Genomic DNA, 26,312 nt, shown 5'->3' with positions numbered 1-26,312 from the left:
TGATATGTGGTCAAGAGAAGTCCTAGAAACTGCCACCGGAAACCCAACCAGCTCTGCCGGGGGGAAACATCAAATACCTGACGTACGAGGATGGAAAGAGACTTTCAGGCTTCTCTTAGCTCCCCCGTAACTTCGGGATTTCCCACCTGTATGAATTAGTTACGCTAAAGTCTCCACTTTCCTGTCCACTTCTTGGAAGGAGCACTGACACCTCATGGATGATCCACGCCATAAAGCGAGAAGGATTCCAGGAACGGACCAATTTCTTCCTGTGCAACAGATCCACCCCCGAGGAACCTCATCGCCAGCAGATCTGTGGACAAAAACTCCTAGAAAAATCCTACAAAACAAGAATCATCTTCCCCTTATTTGCCTTGAAGCAAATCTTCTCTCTCCGGTTCTTCAGGACGACGGATGCCCCCGGCATTGTGAGCCACAGGACGTGATCTTCATCGGTGGCCTTCAGATCTTCAAGTATTACTTCACTCTTTTTCTGGTAGACACGGATGGTAAATCTCACAGGTACACGGCCATTAAGTCGTGGGCAAATCTGCAGTTCAGGGGCAGCTGCAATTCAGCCCTAGATCTCAAGAATATTATCATCACACCCCCATGGGCAAGAAGGTCCAAGAACGTCAGGCAAGGGGTCTCATTTCCAGCTTTGAGAGCTTCTACTCAGAATTTCAAGCCTCTCTATAGCTGCTCATTACCTTGTCCATCCCGAGACGGAGGACGACTGACCAACAGATGGACCAAAGTCCTGAAGAACATCCTGAAGAAGAACAGGTTACCAGACCTTTCTATGTAAACATCTACTAGAATGGAGAATGTTATGGCCGGTCATGGTCATCATCCCCGAAAGTTGACAACACGTGTTACAAACCCACATATTAGGCCCTGTTCACATCACATTTGTGATGTACGTTTAGCGTGTACACCAGGAAAGCTCCCGCCTACGTGCTAAACGTGTTCTTAGGGCTTCATTACCCCGATAGAGGCCAAAGAGTGCCCTTTTGTCCTTCAGCGGGCTTGTATACATCGGAATACTGTCAAACAGATGCCCATAATAGCCTATAAGTGACAGAAGCATCACACGGATGCCTAACAGTGGCATACATCAATCACCATATAGGATTGGCTCATCGTATACATCATGAACAGATCCCATGATAGTCACAGTCCCATTGAACCAATACGTTGAGATCTTTTACCAGCATGTACGCGAAACCAAGGCCAAAAACGTCATGTGAATGGGGCTTTAGACCCATAAGAGCGACATTGAAGATAATATGAAATCAATCATTCACACTGAAGAACCCTCATTCCCAGACGACCTTGTCACCGTCTTGCCTTGTGGATAATACGAAAAAGCTCGTTACAAAAAAACTAACAGTGAAGGATCGATCGAGAGAGAACTACCACCAATCTCTATCTCTGGGACCCTGGTTTTTCCCCAAAAAATTCTATGTTTAACCTTTTTCATATAAAGTGAAAATCATAGTAGGGGGGAAAATGAAGACCCTTCAAACAAAAGGATCTGCAGACAGTCAAGACAAGAAACGGAGAAAAAAAAACAAACGAGTTTGTGGTGGGAGGAGTGGGACCCCTCAAACCCCCCAACAGGGACGGTCTAACAACACCTAGAATAGGTTTGTAGTCCGTGGAGTCCTGAAACGTTATCCAGCAATGCCAGCTCCGTAGAAAAGTCTCATGTCGATTATTGATTTGAGAAGTCAGATCCTCCATACGTCTCAGATCCTCCACTTTGGGAATTTAAAGTCTCAGAGAAGGTCGATCTGAACGTCTCCATAAAGCTGAAGTGCCGCCTCTAACTGCAGCTACAAGGTGTCCCATGATAGGACTTGATAGGAATGTCACTGTGATGAAGCAGGAAAAAACCCCAGAAACAAACGCAACACGAGAAGGTGGATAAGATTCTCCAAGAAGGAGCCAGGAGAGATCCCTCCGCATCGTGGCAGCGCCAACACTCAGAGGGAATGGTGGGCATTAAAGCATGTAGTCTGGGAAGAACTGTATACCATCTAGAGAGTAGTTTGTAGCCTCCCTCTTAAAAGCAGCTTGAAATAGAGAAGTTATGGGCTAAACGGTATGATCTGGTTCTATGGATTTCAGAAAAGGACAAATTTAAGTCCCTCTCCTAGGTCAGTAAAAAAGGAGTGTGGAGGCTGAGCCGGAGGAGACACCAACATGGCAGGGATCAAGGGAATTCCCACGGGGCCGGAGCCCAAAAAGAGAGTTTCCAATGGTGCTGTACAAAGTATTGATGTGGCAGGGGGGGGGGGGGGGCAAGAAGTGGAGAAGTCGGGGCTCAGAAGTAGAATTTAAAGCTTCTATGGAAGGTCCAGTGTAGTTTGTATAAATGAGAGGCACGGAAGTGGCCATTAGTGAACCACTGGTGGAAGATACGGGGTCAGCCTGACCAGCAGTAAATGCCGGATTTTTCAGAATGTGAAACATGGGCGTGGGATGGGGGAAAGAAGGCCTGTGTTTGTTTTTTTTTTTATGTGGGACAGGAGGTAGGGTGTGGCGGGACAAGTTGAAGAACAGTATCCAGCCAGGGGGCAACTATTAGCCCATGGAGGACACAGCCTGTTCTGGCCTTATAGACACAGACCCTTTTTTCAAATCTGACAAGTCTTACTTTATGTGGTAATAACTTTGGAATGCTTTTACTTATCCAAGCGATTTGGAGTCTGTTTTGTCGTGACACATTGTACTTTATGTTAGAGGTAAAATTTGGTCAATACATTGTGTTTATTTGTGAAAAACACAAATTTTGAGAAAATTTGCAAATGTACGGGCTGAGATAATACTGGGGAAAAGGACATACTAATCAATGCGGGGTGAGAAAGTGATCGGGTCTATGTAGGCTGACTGCAGTAAGGGAAGGTGGATGGGATAAGGGGGTACAATGACAATGGGATGGGTAGAGGAGGCGCCGTGCCTCGATGAGATGGAGTTCTCGTAATGTGAATTTATCTTTATAAAGTGAGACACAGGGAAGATGAGATGTGTCCCAAGTGGATCCGATGCCTGGTTGCGGCCCTTCCCCGAGAAGCACGTTTTCCTGGAAGGCAGGTTGGCCGGAGGTTGGGGCTGAGCCCCTATTTGAATTGACCCAGTGACATTAGTGATAACAGAATAAAAAGATCTACACAGTGAACCTCCCAATAGTTCAGAGTCTTCCTTATGTTTTATCCCACATTAAAATTGATGACTTCACGTAAGATCACAGATTGCCTAATCCTCTCAGTACAGGTTGTAAACATTGTTATCTTCTTATGACTTGGAAAGTAAAGACTTATATAACACGGTATTGGCGACTCTACATGACTCAGTCTCGCTGAAAGGTATAAGAATATGCTGAGTCTCAGAATAAAGGAGGGCGGTCAGCAACAGATCCCGTTATCAAACTCAATTTCTGAGAATTTTATCCAACTGTTCCTACTACCAAAATCTCTCTAGAGACAGCGGGTCAGGAATGCTTGTTACCCATAGCGGGTACCGGAGCCCATCGTATAGACCTTTAAGAGTCATGATTGACTCTTTAACGTGTAACTTCTGACCACCCATTACAGACGTTCACAGTCTGCACATTCAGCAAAAAAAGATTATTACTAGTTCTAAGAATTTCATATTAAAATGTCATTATTTTACATAGACACAAGGGGACAGCGATGGGCACTACATTCGCCCCATGCTATGCTTATCTTTATAGGGCGGCTTTGGGGATGAAAGAGCTATATTTAGACATAAAGTATATTAGTATATGATGTAGTGTGTTCTATTGGTGACATCCTATTGATTTGGAAAGGATCAGAACATTTTCTAAAACATTAGCTGACATCTTGAATAATACCCGGGGTCCACATTCCACTTCGCGTATGAGCACAGGAGACAACATTATTTTTTAGACCTCTAATTAGATCATGTTAATAGCAAGGTCCAAACTGAAAACCAAATATAATTACAGCCACTTCTACAGCACCCCGCATTCATAAAACCATCACCTGCTGCCGTACAATATGAGGGGGAGTTGCAGACTGAAGTCAGGTGAAGACCCCAGAAAATCTCCAGCTTGGGGAGAGGAGGCCGACCAGCCTCTTTCTATTCTGAATCTTTGAATTTTTTTCTATGGACAGAAAAGTAAGGAATTGTTATACAAGCGATTCCCCAATGACTGGTAATAGGAGGAGCAGCACACTGAGGGTCACCGTGATGACTCCTCCCACTACAGGGTGAAACAGGAGGAAAAATTGTAAGGTACAGGGATGACTCCTCCCACTACAGGGCGACACAGGAGGAAGAATTGTGAGGTACAAGGATGGCTCCTCCCACTACAGGGCGACAAAGGAGGAAGGATTGTGAGGTACAGGGATGGCTCCTCCCACTACAGGGTGACACAGGAGGAAGGATTGTGAGGTACAGGGATGGCTCCTTCCACTACAGGGCGACACAGGAGGAAGGATTGTGAGGTACAGGGATGGCTCCTCCCACTACAGGGTGACACAGGAGTAAAGATTGTGAGGTATAGGGATGGCTCCTCCCACTACAGGGCGACACAGGAGGAAGGATTGTGAGGTACAGGGATGGCTCCTCCCACTACAGGGCGACAAAGGAGTAAGGCTTGTGAGGTACAGGGATGGCTCCTCCCACTACAGAGTGACACAGGAGGAAGGATTGTGAGGTATAGGGATGGCTCCTCCCACTACAGGGCGACACAGGAGGAAGGATTGTGAGGTACAGGGATGGCTCCTCCCACTACAGGGCGACACTCACCTCCTCACTGCTGCAGGAGAGACTGCTCTGCGGGGATGCTGCTCACTACTCTCATCATTGTCTCCGTCCTTGGTGAAATCTGCAGAAAAATAACACAAAGTTCACACCTGAATACACTCATAAAGTCATTATGCAAATGAGACGCATTAACCCTGCAATGCCTGAACAAAGTAAGAGAAGAGGTGACCTCCAGGACAGCACAGAGAGAGAGCAGAGACCTCCAGGACAGCATAGAGAGAGAGAGCAGAGACCTCCAGGACAGCACAGAGAGAGAGAGCAGAGACCTCCAGGACAGCATAGAGAGAGAGCAGAGACCTCCAGGACAGCACAGAGAGAGAGCAGAGACCTCCAGGACAGCACAGAGAGAGCAGAGACCTCCAGGACAGCACAGAGAGAGCAGAGACCTCCAGGACAGCACAGACCTCCAGGACAGCACAGAGAGAGCAGAGACCTCCAGGACAGCACAGAGAGAGAGAGCAGAGACCTCCAGGACAGAATAGAGAGCAGAGACTTCCAGGACAGCACAGAGAGAGCAGAGACCTCCAGGACAGCACAGAAAGAGAGCAGAGACCTCCAGGACAGCATATAGAGAGAGAGAGAGAGAGCAGAGACATCCAGGACAGCATAGAGAGAGGGAGAGCAGAGACCTCCAGGACAGCACAGAGAGAGAGCAGAGACCTTCAGGACAGCACAGAGAGAGAGCAGAGACCTCCAGGACAGCACAGAGAGAGAGCAGAGACCTCCAGGACAGAATAGAGAGCAGAGACTTCCAGGACAGCACAGAGAGAGCAGAGACCTCCAGGACAGCATAGAGAGAGAGAGGGAGAGAGAGAGCAGAGACATCCAGGACAGCATAGAGAGAGGGAGAGCAGAGACCTCCAGGACAGCACAGAGAGAGAGCAGAGACCTCCAGGACAGCACAGAGAGAGAGCAGAGACTTCCAGGACAGCACAGAGAGAGCAGAGACCTCCAGGACAGCACAGAGAGAGAGAGCAGAGACCTCCAGGACAGAATAGAGAGAGAGAGAGAGCGCAGAGACCTCCAGGACAGCACAGAGAGAGAGCAGAGACCTCCAGGACAGCACAGAGAGAGAGCAGAGACCTCCAGGACAGCACAGAGAGAGAGCAGAGACCTCCAGGACAGCACAGAGAGAGAGCAGAGACCTCCAGGACAGCACAGAGAGAGAGAGCAGAGACCTCCAGGACAGCACAGAGAGAGAGCAGAAACCTCCAGGACAGCACAGAGAGAGAGCAGAGACCTCCAGGACAGCACAGAGAGAGAGCAGAGACCTCCAGGACAGCACAGAGAGGGAGCAGAGACCTCCAGGACAGCACAGAAAGAGAGCAGAGACCTCCAGGACAGCACAGAGAGAGCAGAGACATCAAGGACAGCACAGAGAGAGAGAGGAGACCTCCAGGACAGCACAGAGAGAGAGCAGAGACCTCCAGGATAGCATAGAGAGCAGAGACTTCCAGGACAGCAAAGAGAGAGCAGAGACCTCCAGGACAGCACAGAGAGAGAGAGAGCAGAGAACTCCAGGACAGCATAGAAAGAGAGAGAGAGCAGAGACCTCCAGGACAGCATAGAGAGAGAGAGAGAGAGAGAGAGCAGAGACCTCCAGGACAGCACAGAGAGAGAGCAGAGACCTCCAGGACAGCACAGAGAGAGAGCAGAGACCTCCAGGACAGCACAGAGAGAGAGCAGAGACCTCCAGGACAGCACAGAGAGAGAGAGCAGAGACCTCCAGGACAACACAGAGAGAGAGCAGAGACCTCCAGGATAGCACAGAGAGAGAGCAGAGACCTCCAGGACAGCACAGAGAGAGGAGAGACCTCCAGGACAGCACAGAGAGAGCAGAGACATCCAGGACAGCACAGAGAGAGAGCAGAGACCTCCAGGACAGCACAGAGAGAGCAGAGACCTCCAGGACAGCATAGAGAGAGAGCAGAGACTTCCAGGACAGCACAGAGAGAGCAGAGACCTCCAGGACAGCACAGAGAGAGAGAGCAGAGACCTCCAGGACAGAATAGAGAGAGAGAGAGAGAGCGCAGAGACCTCCAGGACAGCACAGAGAGAGAGCAGAGACCTCCAGGACAGCACAGAGAGAGAGCAGAGACCTCCAGGACAGCACAGAGAGAGAGAGCAGAGACCTCCAGGACAGCACAGAGAGAGAGCAGAGTCCACCAGGACAGCACAGAGAGAGAGCAGAGACCTCCATGACAGCACAGAGAAAGAGAAGACCTCCAGGACAGCACAGAGAGAGAGCAGAGACCTCCAGGACAGCACAGAGAGAGAGCAGAGACCTCCAGGACAGAATAGAGAGCAGAGACTTCCAGGAGAGCACAGAGAGAGAGAGCAGAGACCTCCAGGACAGCACAGAGAGAGAGAGCAGAGACCTCCAGGACAGCACAGAGAGAGCAGAGACCTCCAGGACAGCACAGAGAGAGCAGAGACCTCCAGGACAGCACAGAGAGAGAGCAGAGACCTCCAGGACAGCATAGAGAGCAGAGACTTCCAGGACAGCACAGAGAGAGCAGAGACCTCCAGGACAGCATAGAGAGAGAGAGCAGAGACCTCCAGGACAGCATAGAGAGAGAGCAGAGACCTCCAGGACAGCATAGAGAGAGAGCAAAGACCTCCAGGACAGCATAGAGAGAGAGAGAAGACCTCCAGGACAGTACAGAGAGAGAGAGAGAGCGCAGAGACCTCAGGGACAGCACAAAGAGAGAGAGCAGAGACCTCCAGGACAGCACAGAGAGAGCAGAGACCACCAGGACAACACAGAGAGAGCAGAGACCTCCAGGACAGAACAGAGAGAGAGCAAAGACCTCCAGGACAGCATAGAGAGCAGAGACCACCAGGACAGCACAGAGAGAGAGAGCAGAGACCTCCAGGACAGCATAGAGAGCAGAGATCTCCAGGAGAGCACAGAGAGAGAGCAGAGACCTCCAGGACAGCACAGCGAGAGAGCAGAGACCTCCAGGACAGCACAGAGAGAGAGAGCAGAGACCTCCTGGACAGCACAGAGAGAGAGAGCAGAGACCTCCTGGACAGCACAGAGAGAGAGAGCAGAGACCTCCAGGACAGCACAGAGAGAGAGAGAGCAGAGACCTCCAGGACAGCACAGAGAGAGAGCAGAGACCTCCAGGACAGCATAGAGAGAGAGCAGAGACTTCCAGGACAGCACAGAGAGAGAGCAGAGACCTCCAGGACAGCACAGAGAGAGAGAGCAGAGACCTCCAGGACAGCATAGAGAGCAGAGATCTCCAGGAGAGCACAGAGAGAGAGCAGAGACCTCCAGGACAGCACAGCGAGAGAGCAGAGACCTCCAGGACAGCACAGAGAGAGAGAGCAGAGACCTCCTGGACAGCACAGAGAGAGAGAGCAGAGACCTCCTGGACAGCACAGAGAGAGAGAGCAGAGACCTCCAGGACAGCACAGAGAGAGAGAGAGCAGAGACCTCCAGGACAGCACAGAGAGAGAGCAGAGACCTCCAGGACAGCATAGAGAGAGAGCAGAGACCTCCAGGACAGCACAGAGAGAGAGCAGAGACCTCCAGGACAGCACAGAGAGAGAGAGCAGAGACCTCCAGGACAGCATAGAGAGAGAGAGAGAGAGAGAGAGCAGAGACTTCCAGGACAGCACAGAGGGAGAGCAGAGACCTCCAGGACAGCACAGAGAGAGAGCAGAGACCTCCAGGACAGCACAGAGAGAGAGAGCAGAGACCTCCAGGACAGCATAGAGAGAGAGAGAGAGAGAGCGCAGAGACCTCCAGGACAGCACAGAGAGAGAGAGCAGAGATCTCCAGGACAGCACAGAGAGAGAGCAGAGACCTCCAGGACAGCACAGAGAGCAGAGACCACCAGGACAGCACAGAGAGAGAGCAGAGTCCACCAGGACAGCACAGAGAGAGAGCAGGGACCTCCATGACAGCACAGAGAAAGAGAAGACCTCCAGGACAGCACAGAGAGAGAGAGCAGAGACCTCCAGGACAGCACAGAGAGAGAGCAGAGACCTCCAGGACAGAATAGAGAGCAGAGACTTCCAGGAGAGCACAGAGAGAGAGAGCAGAGACCTCCAGGACAGCACAGAGAGAGAGAGCAGAGACCTCCAGGACAGCACAGAGAGAGCAGAGACCTCCAGGACAGCACAGAGAGAGCAGAGACCTCCAGGACAGCACAGAGAGAGCAGAGACCTCCAGGACAGCACAGAGAGAGAGCAGAGACCTCCAGGACAGCATAGAGAGCAGAGACTTCCAGGACAGCACAGAGAGAGCAGAGACCTCCAGGACAGCATAGAGAGAGAGAGCAGAGACCTCCAGGACAGCATAGAGAGAGAGCAGAGACCTCCAGGACAGCATAGAGAGAGAGCAGAGACCTCCAGGACAGCATAGAGAGAGAGAGAGAGAGAGAGAAGACCTCCAGGACAGTACAGAGAGAGAGAGAGAGAGCGCAGAGACCTCAGGGACAGCACAAAGAGAGAGAGCAGAGACCTCCAGGACAGCACAGAGAGAGCAGAGACCACCAGGACAGCGCAGAGAGAGCAGAGACCTCCAGGACAGAACAGAGAGAGAGCAAAGACCTCCAGGACAGCATAGAGAGCAGAGACCACCAGGACAGCACAGAGAGAGAGCAGAGACCTCCAGGACAGCAGAGAGCAGAGACTTCCAGGACAGCACAGAGAGAGAGCAGAGACCTCCAGGACAGCACAGAGAGAGCAGAGACCTCCAGGACAGCACAGAGAGAGCAGAGACCTCCAGGACAGCACAGAGAGAGCAGAGACCTCCAGGACAGCACAGAGAGAGCAGAGACCTCCAGGACAGCACAGAGAGAGAGCAGAGACCTCCAGGACAGCATAGAGAGCAGAGACTTCCAGGACAGCACAGAGAGAGCAGAGACCTCCAGGACAGCATAGAGAGAGAGAGCAGAGACCTCCAGGACAGCATAGAGAGAGAGCAAAGACCTCCAGGACAGCACAGAGAGAGAGAGAAGACCTCCAGGACAGCACAGAGAGAGAGAGAAGACCTCCAGGACAGTACAGAGAGAGAGAGAGAGCGCAGAGACCTCAGGGACAGCACAAAGAGAGAGAGCAGAGACCTCCAGGACAGCACAGAGAGAGCAGAGACCACCAGGACAGCACAGAGAGAGAGCAGAGACCTCCAGGACAGCAGAGAGCAGAGACTTCCAGGACAGCACAGAGAGAGAGCAGAGACCTCCAGGACAGCACAGAGAGAGAGAGCAGAGACCTCCAGGACAGCATAGAGAGCAGAGATCTCCAGGAGAGCACAGAGAGAGAGCAGAGACCTCCAGGACAGCACAGCGAGAGAGCAGAGACCTCCAGGACAGCACAGAGAGAGAGAGCAGAGACCTCCAGGACAGCACAGAGAGAGAGAGCAGAGACCTCCAGGACAGCACAGAGAGAGAGTAGAGACCTCCAGGACAGCACAGAGAGAGAGCAGAGACCTCCAGGACAGCATAGCGAGAGAGCAGAGACCTCCAGGACAGCACAGAGAGAGAGAGCAGAGACCTCCAGGACAGCATAGAGAGAGAGCAGAGACCTCCAGGACAGCATAGAGAGAGAGCAGAGACCTCCAGGACAGCATAGAGAGAGAGAGAGAGAGAGAAGACCTCCAGGACAGTACAGAGAGAGAGAGAGAGCGCAGAGACCTCAGGGACAGCACAAAGAGAGAGAGCAGAGACCTCCAGGACAGCACAGAGAGAGCAGAGACCACCAGGACAGCGCAGAGAGAGCAGAGACCTCCAGGACAGAACAGAGAGAGAGCAGAGACCACCAGGACAGCACAGAGAGAGAGCAGAGACCTCCAGGACAGCAGAGAGCAGAGACTTCCAGGACAGCACAGAGAGAGAGCAGAGACCTCCAGGACAGCACAGAGAGAGCAGAGACCTCCAGGACAGCACAGAGAGAGCAGAGACCTGCAGGACAGCACAGAGAGAGCAGAGACCTCCAGGACAGCACAGAGAGAGCAGAGACCTCCAGGACAGCACAGAGAGAGAGCAGAGACCTCCAGGACAGCATAGAGAGCAGAGACTTCCAGGACAGCACAGAGAGAGCAGAGACCTCCAGGACAGCATAGAGAGAGAGAGCAGAGACCTCCAGGACAGCATAGAGAGAGAGCAAAGACCTCCAGGACAGCACAGAGAGAGAGAGAAGACCTCCAGGACAGCACAGAGAGAGAGAGAAGACCTCCAGGACAGTACAGAGAGAGAGAGAGAGCGCAGAGACCTCAGGGACAGCACAAAGAGAGAGAGCAGAGACCTCCAGGACAGCACAGAGAGAGCAGAGACCACCAGGACAGCGCAGAGAGAGCAGAGACCACCAGGACAGCACAGAGAGAGAGCAGAGACCTCCAGGACAGCAGAGAGCAGAGACTTCCAGGACAGCACAGAGAGAGAGCAGAGACCTCCAGGACAGCACAGAGAGAGAGAGCAGAGACCTCCAGGACAGCATAGAGAGCAGAGATCTCCAGGAGAGCACAGAGAGAGAGCAGAGACCTCCAGGACAGCACAGCGAGAGAGCAGAGACCTCCAGGACAGCACAGAGAGAGAGAGCAGAGACCTCCAGGACAGCACAGAGAGAGAGAGCAGAGACCTCCAGGACAGCATAGAGAGCAGAGACTTCCAGGACAGCACAGAGAGAGCAGAGACCTCCAGGACAGCATAGAGAGAGAGAGCAGAGACCTCCAGGACAGCATAGAGAGAGAGCAGAGACCTCCAGGACAGCATAGAGAGAGAGCAGAGACCTCCAGGACAGCATAGAGAGAGAGAGAGAGAGAGAGAAGACCTCCAGGACAGTACAGAGAGAGAGAGAGAGAGCGCAGAGACCTCAGGGACAGCACAAAGAGAGAGAGCAGAGACCTCCAGGACAGCACAGAGAGAGCAGAGACCACCAGGACAGCGCAGAGAGAGCAGAGACCTCCAGGACAGAACAGAGAGAGAGCAAAGACCTCCAGGACAGCATAGAGAGCAGAGACCACCAGGACAGCACAGAGAGAGAGCAGAGACCTCCAGGACAGCAGAGAGCAGAGACTTCCAGGACAGCACAGAGAGAGAGCAGAGACCTCCAGGACAGCACAGAGAGAGCAGAGACCTCCAGGACAGCACAGAGAGAGCAGAGACCTCCAGGACAGCACAGAGAGAGCAGAGACCTCCAGGACAGCACAGAGAGAGCAGAGACCTCCAGGACAGCACAGAGAGAGAGCAGAGACCTCCAGGACAGCATAGAGAGCAGAGACTTCCAGGACAGCACAGAGAGAGCAGAGACCTCCAGGACAGCATAGAGAGAGAGAGAGAGCAGAGACCTCCAGGACAGCATAGAGAGAGAGCAAAGACCTCCAGGACAGCACAGAGAGAGAGAGAAGACCTCCAGGACAGCACAGAGAGAGAGAGAAGACCTCCAGGACAGTACAGAGAGAGAGAGAGAGCGCAGAGACCTCAGGGACAGCACAAAGAGAGAGAGCAGAGACCTCCAGGACAGCACAGAGAGAGCAGAGACCACCAGGACAGCGCAGAGAGAGCAGAGACCACCAGGACAGCACAGAGAGAGAGCAGAGACCTCCAGGACAGCAGAGAGCAGAGACTTCCAGGACAGCACAGAGAGAGAGCAGAGACCTCCAGGACAGCACAGAGAGAGAGAGCAGAGACCTCCAGGACAGCATAGAGAGCAGAGATCTCCAGGAGAGCACAGAGAGAGAGCAGAGACCTCCAGGACAGCACAGCGAGAGAGCAGAGACCTCCAGGACAGCACAGAGAGAGAGAGCAGAGACCTCCAGGACAGCACAGAGAGAGAGAGCAGAGACCTCCAGGACAGCACAGAGAGAGAGTAGAGACCTCCAGGACAGCACAGAGAGAGAGAGCAGAGACCTCCAGGACAGCACAGAGAGAGAGTAGAGACCTCCAGGACAGCACAGAGAGAGCAGAGACCACCAGGACAGCGCAGAGAGAGCAGAGACCACCAGGACAGCACAGAGAGAGAGCAGAGACCTCCAGGACAGCAGAGAGCAGAGACTTCCAGGACAGCACAGAGAGAGAGCAGAGACCTCCAGGACAGCACAGAGAGAGAGAGCAGAGACCTCCAGGACAGCATAGAGAGCAGAGATCTCCAGGAGAGCACAGAGAGAGAGCAGAGACCTCCAGGACAGCACAGCGAGAGAGCAGAGACCTCCAGGACAGCACAGAGAGAGAGAGCAGAGACCTCCAGGACAGCACAGAGAGAGAGAGCAGAGACCTCCAGGACAGCACAGAGAGAGAGCAGAGACCTCCAGGACAGCACAGAGAGAGAGCAGAGACCTCCAGGACAGCATAGCGAGAGAGCAGAGACCTCCAGGACAGCACAGAGAGAGAGAGCAGAGACCTCCTGGACAGCACAGAGAGAGAGAGCAGAGACCTCCTGGACAGCACAGAGAGAGAGAGCAGAGACCTCCAGGACAGCACAGAGAGAGAGAGAGCAGAGACCTCCAGGACAGCATAGAGTGCAGAGACTTCCAGGACAGCACAGAGGGAGAGCAGAGACCTCCAGGACAGCACAGAGAGAGAGAGCAGAGACCTCCAGGACAGCACAGAGAGAGAGTAGAGACCTCCAGGACAGCACAGAGAGAAAGCAGAGACCTCCAGGACAGCACAGAGAGAGCAGAGACCTCCAGGACAGCATAGAGAGAGAGCAGAGACCTCTAGGACAGCACAGAGAGACAGAGAGAGAGAGCGTAGAGACCTCCAGGACTACACAGAGAGAGAGCAGAGAGAGAGAGCGCAGAGACCTCTAGGACAGCACAGAGAGACAGAGAGAGAGAGCGCAGAGACCTCTAGGACAGCACAGAGAGACAGAGAGAGAGCGCAGAGACCTCCAGGACAAGACAGAGAGAGAGCAGAGACCTCCAGGACAGCACAGAGAGAGAGAGAGAGAGAGAGAGCGCAGAGACCTCCAGGACAAGACAGAGAGAGAGCAGAGACCTCCACATCACAGTGACTCACAGGCAGTGAACACAAAGAGAGCAGGGGCCCAGGACACCCGGGTGTTACAGAAGACGGGGTGACCAGAATGATATGTCAGGTTGACCTCTCCTAGAGAACAGAGGAGAAATGTCTGGATGTCGGTGGATTTATGAGGGGAGTGACAACACTATAAAGGGTCTATAAAAGCAGTAACAAGCTGACGTGACCGCAACGACTGTAAAACCTGCATGACCCGGGCGTCACCAGAAATATTGTCACCGAACAGCCCGCAGTCAGGGGTCATACCCACAACAGCAGCGGGGGACAAGCCGTCTGCCCGTCACACCGACCCGTCACCGGACGTCACACCGACCCCGTCACCGGACGTCACACCGACCCCGTCACCGGACGTCACACCGACCCCGTCACCGGACGTCACACCGACCCCGTCACCGGAAGTCACACCGACACCGGACTTCACACCGACCCCGTCACCGGATGTCACACCCACCCTGTCACCGGACGTCACACCGACCCCGTCACTCCCCACATCTTCCATCTATCCGTCACCCCCATCACGTGTCCTCCTCACATCTTCCATCTATCCGTCACCCCCATCACGTGTCCTCCCCACATCTTCCATCTATCCGTCACCCCCATCACGTGTCCTCCCCACATCTTCCATCTATCCGTCACCCCCATCACGTGTCCTCCCCACATCTTCCATCTATCCGTCACCCCCATCACGTGTCCTCCCCACATCTTCCATCTATCCGTCACCCCCATCACGTGTCCTCCTCACATCTTCCATCTATCCGTCACCCCCATCACGTGTCCTCCCCACATCTTCCATCTATCCGTCACCCCCATCACGTGTCCTCCTCACATCTTCCATCTATCCGTCACCCCCATCACGTGTCCTCCCCACATCTTCCAGTCACCCCCATCACGTGTCCTCCCCACATCTTCCATCTATCCGTCACCCCCATCACGTGACCTCCCCACATCTTCCATCTATCCGTCACCCCCATCACGTGTCCTCCCCACATCTTCCATCTATCCGTCACCCCCATCACGTGTCCTCCTCACATCTTCCATCTATCCGTCACCCCCATCACGTGTCCTCCTCACATCTTCCATCTATCCGTCACCCCCATCACGTGTCCTCCTCACATCTTCCATCTATCCGTCACCCCCATCACGTGTCCTCCTCACATCTTCCATCTATCCGTCACCCCCATCACGTGTCCTCCTCACATCTTCCAACTATCCGTCACCCCCATCACGTGTCCTCCCCACATCTTCCATCTATCCGTCACCCCCATCACGTGTCCTCCCCACATCTTCCATCTATCCGTCACCCCCATCACGTGTCCTCCTCACATCTTCCATCTATCCGTCACCCCCATCACGTGTCCTCCCCACATCTTCCATCTATCCGTCACCCCCATCACGTGTCCTCCTCACATCTTCCATCTATCCGTCACCCCCATCACGTGTCCTCCCCACATCTTCCAGTCACCCCCATCACGTGTCCTCCCCACATCTTCCATCTATCCGTCACCCCCATCACGTGACCTCCCCACATCTTCCATCTATCCGTCACCCCCATCACGTGTCCTCCCCACATCTTCCATCTATCCGTCACCCCCATCACGTGTCCTCCTCACATCTTCCATCTATCCGTCACCCCCATCACGTGTCCTCCTCACATCTTCCATCTATCCGTCACCCCCATCACGTGTCCTCCTCACATCTTCCATCTATCCGTCACCCCCATCACGTGTCCTCCTCACATCTTCCATCTATCCGTCACCCCCATCACGTGTCCTCCTCACATCTTCCAACTATCCGTCACCCCCATCACGTGTCCTCCCCACATCTTCCATCTATCCGTCACCCCCATCACGTGTCCTCCCCACATCTTCCATCTATACGTCACCCCCATCACGTGTCCTCCTCACATCTTCCATCTATCAGTCACCCCTATCACGTGTCCTCCCCACATCTTCCATCTATCCGTCACCCCCATCACGTGTCCTCCCCACATCTTCCATCTATCCGTCACCCCCATCACGTGTCCTCCCCACATCTTCCATCTATCCGTCACCCCCATCACGTGTCCTCCCCACATCTTCCATCTATCCGTCACCCCCATCACGTGTCCTCCCCACATCTTCCATCTATCCGTCACCCCCATCACGTGTCCTCCCCACATCTTCCATTTATCCGTCACCCCCATCACGTGTCCTCCTCACATCTTCCATCTATCCGTCACCCCCATCACGTGTCCTCCTCACATCTTCCATCTATCCGTCACCCCCATCACGTGTCCTCCTCACATCTTCCATCTATCCGTCACCCCCATCACGTGTCCTCCTCACATCTTCCATCTATCCGTCACCCCCATCACGTGTCCTCCTCACATCTTCCAACTATCCGTCACCCCCATCACGTGTCCTCCCCACATCTTCCATCTATCCGTCACCCCCATCACGTGTCCTCCCCACATCTTCCATCTATCAGTCACCCCTATCACGTGTCCTCCCCACATCTTCCATCTATCAGTCACCCCCATCACGTGTCCTCCCCACATCTTCCATCTATCAGTCACCCCTATCACGTGTCCTCCCCACATCTTCCATCTATCCGTCACCCCCATCACGTGTCCTCCCCACATCTTCCATCTATCCGTCACCCCCATCACGTGTCCTCCTCACATCTTCCATCTATCCGTCACCCCCATCACGTGTCCTCCCCACATCTTCCATCTATCCGTCACCCCCATCACGTGTCCTCCTCACATCTTCCATCTATCAGTCACCCCTATCACGTGTCCTCCCCACATCTTCCATCTATCCGTCACCCCCATCACGTGTCCTCCCCACATCTTCCATCTATCCGTCACCCCCATCACGTGTCCTCCCCACATCTTCCATCTATCCGTCACCCCCATCACGTGTCCTCCCCACATCTTCCATCTATCCGTCACCCCCATCACGTGTCCTCCTCACATCTTCCATCTATCCGTCACCCCCATCACGTGTCCTCCCCACATCTTCCATCTATCAGTCACCGCCATCACGTGTCCTCCCCACATCTTCCTTCTATCCGTCACCCCCATCACGTGTCCTCCTCACATCTTCCATCTATCCGTCACCCCCATCACGTGTCCTCCTCACATCTTCCATCTATCCGTCACCCCCATCACGTGTCCTCCTCACATCTTCCATCTATCCGTCACCCCCATCACGTGTCCTCCTCACATCTTCCATCTATCCGTCACCCCCATCACGTGTCCTCCTCACATCTTCCAACTATCCGTCACCCCCATCACGTGTCCTCCCCACATCTTCCATCTATCCGTCACCCCCATCACGTGTCCTCCTCACATCTTCCATCTATCCGTCACCCCCATCACGTGTCCTCCTCACATCTTCCATCTATCAGTCACCCCCATCACGTGTCCTCCCCACATCTTCCATCTATCCGTCACCCCCATCACGTGTCCTCCCCACATCTTCCATCTATCCGTCACCCCCATCACGTGTCCTCCTCACATCTTCCATCTATCCGTCACCCCCATCACGTGTCCTCCTCACATCTTCCATCTATCCGTCACCCCCATCACGTGTCCTCCTCACATCTTCCATCTATCCGTCACCCCCATCACGTGTCCTCCTCACATCTTCCATCTATCCGTCACCCCATCACGTGTCCTCCTCACATCTTCCATCTATCCGTCACCCCATCACGTGTCCACCTCACATCTTCCATCTATCAGTCACCCCCATCACGTGTCCTCCTCACATCTTCCATCTATCCGTCACCCCCATCACGTGTCCTCCTCACATCTTCCATCTATCCGTCACCCCCATCACGTGTCCTCCCCACATCTTCCATCTATCCGTCACCCCCATCACGTGTCCTCCTCACATCTTCCATCTATCCGTCACCCCCATCACGTGTCCTCCTCACATCTTCCATCTATCCGTCACCCCCATCACGTGTCCTCCTCACATCTTCCATCTATCAGTCACCCCCATCACGTGTCCTCCTCACATCTTCCAACTATCCGTCACCCCCATCACGTGTCCTCCCCACATCTTCCATCTATCAGTTACCCCCATCACGTGTCCTCCTCACATCTTCCATCTATCCGTCACCCCCATCACGTGTCCTCCCCACATCTTCCATCTATCCGTCACCCCCATCACGTGTCCTCCTCACATCTTCCATCTATCCGTCACCCCCATCACGTGTCCTCCTCACATCTTCCATCTATCCGTCACCCCCATCACGTGTCCTCCTCACATCTTCCATCTATCCGTCACCCCCATCACGTGTCCTCCTCACATCTTCCATCTATCCGTCACCCCCATCACGTGTCCTCCTCACATCTTCCATCTATCAGTCACCCCCATCACGTGTCCTCCTCACATCTTCCATCTATCCGTCACCCCCATCACGTGTCCTCCCCACATCTTCCATCTATCCGTCACCCCCGTCACGTGTCCTCCTCACATCTTCCATCTATCAGTCACCCCCATCACGTGTCCTCCTCACATCTTCCATCTATCCGTCACCCCCATCACGTGTCCTCCTCACATCTTCCATCTATCAGTCACCCCCATCACGTGTCCTCCTCACATCTTCCATCTATCCGTCACCCCCATCACGTGTCCTCCCCACATCTTCCATCTATCCGTCACCCCCATCACGTGTCCTCCTCACATCTTCCATCTATCCGTCACCCCATCACGTGTCCTCCTCACATCTTCCATCTATCCGTCACCCCATCACGTGTCCTCCTCACATCTTCCATCTATCCGTCACCCCCATCACGTGTCCTCCTCACACCTTCCAACTATCCGTCACCCCCATCACGTGTCCTCCCCACATCTTCCATCTATCCGTCACCCCCATCACGTGTCCTCCCCACATCTTCCATCTATCCGTCACCCCCATCACGTGTCCTCTGTATATTAGGCTGCGGTCACGTGTTCTCTGTATATTAGGCTGCGGTCACGTGTTCTCTGTATATTAGGCTGCGGTCACGTGTTCTCTGTATATTAGGCTGCGGTCACGTGTTCTCTGTATATTAGGCTGCGGTCACGTGTTCTCTGTATATTAGGCTGCGGTCACGTGTTCTCTGTATATTAGGCTGCGGTCACGTGTTCTCTGTATATTAGGCTGCGGTCACGTGTTCTCTGTATATTAGGCTGCGGTCACGTGTTGTCTGTATATTAGGCTGCGGTCACGTGTTCTCTGTATATTAGGCTGCGGTCACGTGTTCTCTGTATATTAGGCTGCGGTCACGTGTTCTCTGTATATTAGGCTGCGGTCACGTGTTCTCTGTATATTAGGCTGCGGTCACGTGTTCTCTGTATATTAGGCTGCGGTCACGTGTTGTCTGTATATTAGGCTGCGGTCACGTGTTCTCTGTATATTAGGCTGCGGTCACGTGTTCTCTGTATATTAGGCTGCGGTCACGTGTTCTCTGTATATTAGGCTGCGGTCACGTGTTCTCTGTATATTAGGCTGCGGTCACGTGTTCTCTGTATATTAGGCTGCGGTCACGTGTTCTCTGTATATTAGGCTGCGGTCACGTGTTCTCTGTATATTAGGCTGCGGTCACGTGTTGTCTGTATATTAGGCTGCGGTCACGTGTTCTCTGTATATTAGGCTGCGGTCACGTGTTCTCTGTATATTAGGCTGCGGTCACGTGTTCTCTGTATATTAGGCTGCGGTCACGTGTTCTCTGTATATTAGGCTGCGGTCACGTGTTCTCTGTAGATTAGGCTGCGGTCACGTGTTCTCTGTATATTAGGCTGCGGTCACGTGTTCTCTGTATATTAGGCTGCGGTCACGTGTTCTCTGTATATTAGGCTGCGGTCACGTGTTGTCTGTATATTAGGCTGCGGTCACGTGTTCTCTGTATATTAGGCTGCGGTCACGTGTTCTCTGTATATTAGGCTGCGGTCACGTGTTCTCTGTATATTAGGCTGCGGTCACGTGTTCTCTGTATATTAGGCTGCGGTCACGTGTTCTCTGTATATTAGGCTGCGGTCACGTGTTCTCTGTATATTAGGCTGCGGTCACGTGTTCTCTGTATATTAGGCTGCGGTCACGTGTTCTCTGTATATTAGGCTGCGGTCACGTGTTCTCTGTAGATTAGGCTGCGGTCACGTGTTCTCTGTAGATTAGGCTGCGGTCACGTGTTCTCTGTATATTAGGCTGCGGTCACGTGTTCTCTGTAGATTAGGCTGCGGTCACGTGTTCTCTGTATATTAGGCTGCGGTCACGTGTTCTCTGTATATTAGGCTGCGGTCACGTGTTCTCTGTATATTAGGCTGCGGTCACGTGTTCTCTGTAGATTAGGCTGCGGTCACGTGTTCTCTGTATATTAGGCTGCGGTCACGTGTTCTCTGTATATTAGGCTGTGGTCACGTGTTCTCTGTATATTAGGCTGCGGTCACGTGTTCTCTGTAGATTAGGCTGCGGTCACGTGTTCTCACCTCTCGTTCTCCCGCCGGTCACTCTCTCTTCAGTTTCCGCGTGTTTCCGGCATCATGTGACCAGCAGTACGCCCTCTGATTGGCTCCGCCCCTCACACTTGCTCTTCTTCTCGTCAGGACGGACGTTTAGCTCTGAGGTAATTATCGCGCTTTCCGGTTCTCGGGTCACCGGCGGGTTATGACGTCAAAAGCCCCGAACCTGCACAGACAGCGGCGCCAGCCTCAGCCCTCTGCTCTGTAACAGCTTTTCCGGGTGTAGTAAGATGGATGCCATTTGTTTGGATTCAGACTCAGTCTAATGAGCTGGGAGTAGCGACCCCGTGACTCCGCCCACACAACGAGAAACGCGGGAAGCGGTGAGTGTGGCCCCTACAGAAAATGAAGTGACCCAAGTGTAATGTCCCCACAGCAGCACAGAGGATGTCATGTCCTGCCCGCTAATCTGAGGTTCCTCACAGCAGCACAGAGGGTGTAATGTCCTGTCTGGTGATGTCAGGATGCTCACAGCAGCACAGAGGATGTAATATCTCAAGAATGTATTTGGAGTGGACCTGCTGGACATAATCTCCACCCCTATTGTGTCTATTTCGGGGATCGTTCTGTGAAGACGAGCTCGCCCCTCCCCCGGGTTCTCCCACTTTGGTGTAATCAGAGAGGATTCTGGGAAGTCTTCTCCATCCTTATAAGACGCAGCCGTCATTGTCCTGTAAATCAGCACTGGGGACCGGTCTATTAACCCCTTCTCACACAGCTGAAGGCTTGTTACAATGTATCAGTGCAGGACTGTCAGCCTGGAGGACAAGAGAGGTCCATGCTTCTGCTCACTGAGCATCGTCTAGGCTGGATACAACTGTAACAAACCCTCAGCCATGAGAGCACAACTAGGTCTGGATAGGTCTTCAGCCTTTCAAGTGTAAATAAAAATGTTCAATTCACTGACAGCAAGCAGAGATTTTAAACAAAAGTCTGAGAACTTTTCATTGTTCTCTGATAAGAGGAGAAGAGTCTCCAGTCCAGAACGAGACCCCAAGACGTCTCCCCCGGACCCTTGTACTGGACTGGAGGTAACAACTGAGCCCCACGTCAGTGTACGGCAGATAAGCCCCTCCTACAACCACCGCGTGTCCAACAAAGTTCTGCCCCCCCCGAGGACCTGAATCCAGCGCTGCCCCGAACCCAAGACTGGAAGGAGACAAGACTCCGCCCACTACAGGAAGACCGGCCCCCGAGGACCTGAATCCAGCGCTGCCCCATACCCCCTATCCCAAGACTGGAAGAAGACAAGACTCCGCCCACTACAGGAAGACCGGCCCCCGAGGACCTGAATCCAGCACTGCCTCATACCCCCGATCCCAAGACTGGAAGAAGACAAGACTCCGCCCACTACAGGAAGACCGGCCCCCGAGGACCTGAATCCAGCGCTGCCCCATACCCCCGAACCCAAGACTGGAAGAAGACAAGACTCCGCCCACTACAGGAAGACCGGCCCCCGAGGACCTGAATCCAGCGCTGCCTCATACCCCCTATCCCAAGACTGGAAGAAGACAAGACTCCGCCCACTACAGGAAGACCGGTCCCCGAGGACCTGAATCCAGCACTGCCTCATACCCCCGAACCCAAGACTGGAAGAAGACAAGACTCCACCCACTACAGGAAGACCGGCCCCCGAGGACCTGAATCCAGCACTGCCTCATACCCCCGATCCCAAGACTGGAAGAAGACAAGACGCCGCCCACTACAGGAAGACCGGCCCCCGAGGACCTGAATCCAGCACTGCCTCATACCCCCAAACCCAAGACTGGAAGGAGAAGACAAGACTCCGCCCACTACAGGAAGACCGGCCCCCGAGGACCTGAATCCAGCACTGCACCGAACCCAAGACTGGAAGGAGAAGACAAGACTCCGCCCACTACAGGAAGACCGGCCCCCAAGGACCTGAATCCAGCGCTGCCCCGAACTCAAGACTGGAAGGGGAAGACAAGACTCCGCCCACTACAGGAAGACCGGCCCCCGAGGACCTGAATCCAGCGTTGCTTCATACCCCCGAACCCAAGACGAAGGATAAGACAAGACTCCGCCCACTACAGGAAGACCGGCCCCCAGAGGACCTGAATCCAGCGCTGCCTCATACCCCCGAACCCAAGACTGGAAGGAGAAGAGACAAGCGTCTCACAATGCTGTAGAACATCCTCCTCCAGGAGGACTAGTTTGTGGTGGGGGACCAAGAATAATCAGAATCTCACCAGCCCCCACCATTCCGCTCCTTTCTCAGTGTTGTAGCACTGGGCTGGTCCCGGATGTAATGTTGGGGTCTCATCCTTGTCCTCACCTCTTGCCTCCTCTCCGCAGATGGCATCGCGCAGCTCTCGAGGAAGCCGCGCAGGAAAACGAGTCAAGAAAACGCGGCGCCCGCAGGGAGAAGATTATTACATCCAGCACACGGACAAGGACATGCTGCTCCTCATCCCCCGAGAACTGGAGGAAACCGTCACCGTGGTCAAGCGGGTGCGCAGACTGGAGAGCGACCATCCCCCAATCACCGAGGACTGCGGCTGGGGCAGCGTCATGCCCCCCGAGATCATCCACAGCATCTTCCAGCTGGCAGTAGATAGTGAGGGGGCAGTGCCCGCCCTGTGCAGGTAAATCTACCAGACACCTGTGTCCTCTCCACATCCTTCTCACAGCTGAACAGGTAGACACATTGTAGCAAACCCTCAGCCGTGAGAAGGATTAGGTCTGCACCGTTTTTTAGCTTCTGGATATAAGCAATAATGTTCCCTTTAACTGACAGCAAGCAGACATCTTGAAAATGGTGAGGAAGTGAAATACAAAGTGTATTAGAACTTGTCACGAAGCGTCAATACCGGACCGGTCACCGGCCCTTTAACCCTTTCCCTGCCAGTGACGAGCTTCATGTGTGGGAGGGGGGGCGGGGACATTCAGGCAGGCTGAGAGGGGGAGGAGGAGAAGCTGTGATCCTCCACCTGTCCCTGTATGGCTGCAGATGACCACAGGGGACGGGTAAAATGAGGTATTTTTCATGTCACATTTGGGGGTCTCCGGCTGCAGTCACAGGTCAGTGAAAAAAAACGGCCATTAAAAGCGGATCATCGGTCGGTGTCTCACGGCCGTTTTGCTTCAGTCTCCAAATTTTCATCCATTTCCAGTCCGCCTGTTTTTCATGGATGAATTTCATTTGTCAGGTTTTGTTTGACCAAACCCCCTGATAACACTGCAGTGCCCGTGCAGATAATGCCCACACAGGGCCGGGGCCCACATAGTGCCATAATTCCCACATACAAAGTGCCAGTGCCCACATAATGCCACCCCCGTGTAGATAGTGCTACACATCCTATATACTGCCACAGTGCTCATGTAGATAGCGCCCGCCCCCTGTAGATAGAGCCCCTTCCCCCTGTAGATAGCGCCCGCCCCCTGTAGATAGAGCCCCTTCCCCCTGTAGATAGCGCCCGCCCCCTGTAGATAGCGCCCGCCCCCTGTAGATAGTGCCTGCCCCCTTGTAGATAGCGCCCGCCCCCTGTAGATAGAGCCCCTTCCCCCTGTAGATAGCGCCCGCCCCCTGTAGATAGAGCCCCTTCCCCCTGTAGATAGCGCCCGCCCCCTGTAGATAGCGCCCGCCCCCTGTAGATAGTGCCTGCCCCCCTGTAGATAGAGCCCCTTCCCCCTGTAGATAGCGCCCGCCCCCTGTAGATAGCGCCCGCCCCCTCTAGATAGCGCCCGCCCCCTGTAGATAGCACCGCCCCCCTGTAGATAGCACCGCCCCCCTGTAGATAGCGCCCCCCCCTGTAGATAGCGCCCCCCCCTGTAGATAGCGCCCCCCCCTGTAGATAGCGCCCCCCCCTGTAGTTAGTGCCTGCCCCCTCCTGTAGATAGTGCCCGCCCCCCCTTTAGATAGCGCCGCCCCACTGTAGATAGCGCCCCCCGTAGATAACACCCGGCCCCCCTTTAGATAGCGCCCGCCCCTCCTGTAGTTAGTGCCTGCCCCCTCCTGTAAATAGTGCCCGCCCCCCCTTTGGATAGCGCCACTGTAGTTCCCTGTTGGAGCAGAATCCCTCTGGCCGGAGATTCCGCTCCTGTGTAACCCCATGACGTCCCTGTCCATATATGGATAGTGATGTCGGGGGCTTCTCCAGGAGCGGGGTCTTGCTGCCGGGGATTCCGCTCCAACAGGGAGCTACAGTGGTACAGGCGGGGTGCTACCTACAGGGGGGCGCCATCTATCTACAGGCAGGGGGTGCTATCTACAGGGGGTTAGAGGGAGCCCCCTGATGTCACTTTACATATATGGTCAGTATTGTCAGGGGCTTCCCCGGGTGTGCGGGGAGGCCTCGGCCAGGATCAGTTTTTACCGACCGTTACAAGGATTAATTCCTGAAAAATGGGCGCTAAAAACGGATCCATTGACTTCTATGGGGGTCGTCTGGCCATGAAAACAGGCAAAAATAGGACCTGTCCTATTTTTTGATGGCCAATATTCACGGGCAGGACCATGTGAATCCACACATAGAACTTCATTGTTCTGAAAACGTTGTGTGAATGCAGCCTTAGGAGTAAGAAGATAACGGGCCCCCGATCACCCCTCGGCGTCCTCTCATTGACTCCACCACCCGGACGCTGTGATCGCGGCCACAGATAAGTTGCACTCACAGCCGCACACACAAACAACAACTAAATTGTTACATTTTACTCTGTCACTCTCCTGTCCGTGCAGTCGTGGCCATTATGTCTGATGGAGGTGAAGATTTCCGTCAGAACAGACATATTCATCCGCTGACGGTCGCCATGAACGATGCTTTCCAACTCGTTCCACTACAAATCTCAGTATTAGTGAACACGTTAGATCAGCTTCAGGTAATTGTGGTCAGGCCGTGTTCACATGCTGCGGTCAGGTTGCTGTTTTTCTGCTGGAAGTTGTCGCCCCCTGAAACCATAATAAAGTCCATTCTGCCTCTCCGGCTGTAACCTGTATGTCATTACCAGGCTGGCACAGGTGTGTCGTCTATGGAATCACGTGGCCTCTAGTCCAGACCTGTGGAAGCGCGTGGCCGTCAGCCACTGCTGGAGCCGCCCAGGACATAGGATTGTGCCCAAACTACAGAACAAGATGAAAGACACCATAGAGACCCTCATACAAAAGAGGTAAGGGTAGGGGTTTATATGGATATATAGGGCAATCCTCTTATATTATAGGTGTCAGAGGTCCTGATGCAGTATAGGGGTATATATGTTGTGTATATAGGGCAATCCTCTTATATTATAGGTGTCAGAGGTCCTGATACAGTATAGGGGTATATATGTTGTGTATATAGGGCTATCCTCTTATATTATAGATGTCAGAGGTCCTGATACAGTATAGGGGTATATATGGATATATAGGGCTATCCTCTTATATTATAGGTGTCAGAGGTCCTGATACAGTATAGGGGTATATATGGATATATAGGGCTATCCTCTTATATTATAGGTGTCAGAGGTCCTGATACAGTATAGGGGTATATATGGATATATAGGGCTATCCTCTTATATTATAGGTGTCAGAGGTCCTGATACAGTATAGGGGTATATATGTGTATATAGGGCTATCCTCTTATATTATAGGTGTCAGAGGTCCTGATACAGTATAGGGGTATATATGGATATATAGGGCTATCCTCTTATAGGTGTCAGAGGTCCTGATACAGTATAGGGGTTTATATGGATATATAGGGCTATCCTCTTATATTATAGGTGTCAGAGATCCTGATACAGTATAGGGGTATATATGTGTATATAGGGCTATCCTCTTATATTATTATAGGTGTCAGAGGTCCTGATACAGTATAGGGGTATATATGTTGTGTATATAGGGCTATCCTCTAATGTTAGCTGTCAGAGGTCCTGATACAGTATAGGGGTATATATGGATATATAGGGCTATCCTCTTATATTATTATAGGTGTCAGAGGTCCTGATACAGTATAGGGGTATATATGGATATATAGGGCTATCCTCTTATATTATTATAGGTGTCAGAGGTCCTGATACA

The 26,312-nt window shown here is 53.1% G+C and overlaps 2 protein-coding genes across 3 annotated transcripts in view; one reads left to right on the top strand and one right to left on the bottom strand.

The window, feature by feature from the left end:
* SLC52A2 (solute carrier family 52 member 2) overlaps positions 1-20,778 on the bottom strand; it is a 96,839-nt gene extending 76,061 nt beyond the window's left edge. Inside the window, exons 1-3 of one of the 2 annotated variants that reach the window (XM_075847642.1) lie at positions 20,267-20,778; positions 4,801-4,879; positions 4,032-4,153 (exon numbers count right to left, since the gene is read on the bottom strand). The gene's annotated coding sequence lies outside the window, so the exon portion shown is untranslated. The remainder of the gene's footprint in view (positions 1-4,031; positions 4,154-4,800; positions 4,880-20,266) is intronic. The other variant, XM_075847641.1, reaches the window with a different exon arrangement.
* Positions 20,197-25,430, top strand: FBXL6 (F-box and leucine rich repeat protein 6). The gene is made up of 3 exons (XM_075847640.1): positions 20,197-20,403; positions 22,616-22,905; positions 25,268-25,430. Exons 2-3 carry the CDS (start codon positions 22,616-22,618, stop codon positions 25,428-25,430), a joined length of 453 nt encoding a protein of 150 aa, XP_075703755.1. The 5' UTR covers positions 20,197-20,403.
* The last annotated feature ends 882 nt before the right edge of the window (positions 25,431-26,312 follow it).

The sequence above is a fragment of the Rhinoderma darwinii genome (assembly GCF_050947455.1).
Source record: "Rhinoderma darwinii isolate aRhiDar2 chromosome 5 unlocalized genomic scaffold, aRhiDar2.hap1 SUPER_5_unloc_53, whole genome shotgun sequence".
Taxonomy (NCBI): domain Eukaryota; kingdom Metazoa; phylum Chordata; class Amphibia; order Anura; family Rhinodermatidae; genus Rhinoderma; species Rhinoderma darwinii.
The sequence above is the reverse complement of the archived record's forward strand: the minus strand, read 5'-3'. Positions and strand labels throughout refer to the sequence as shown.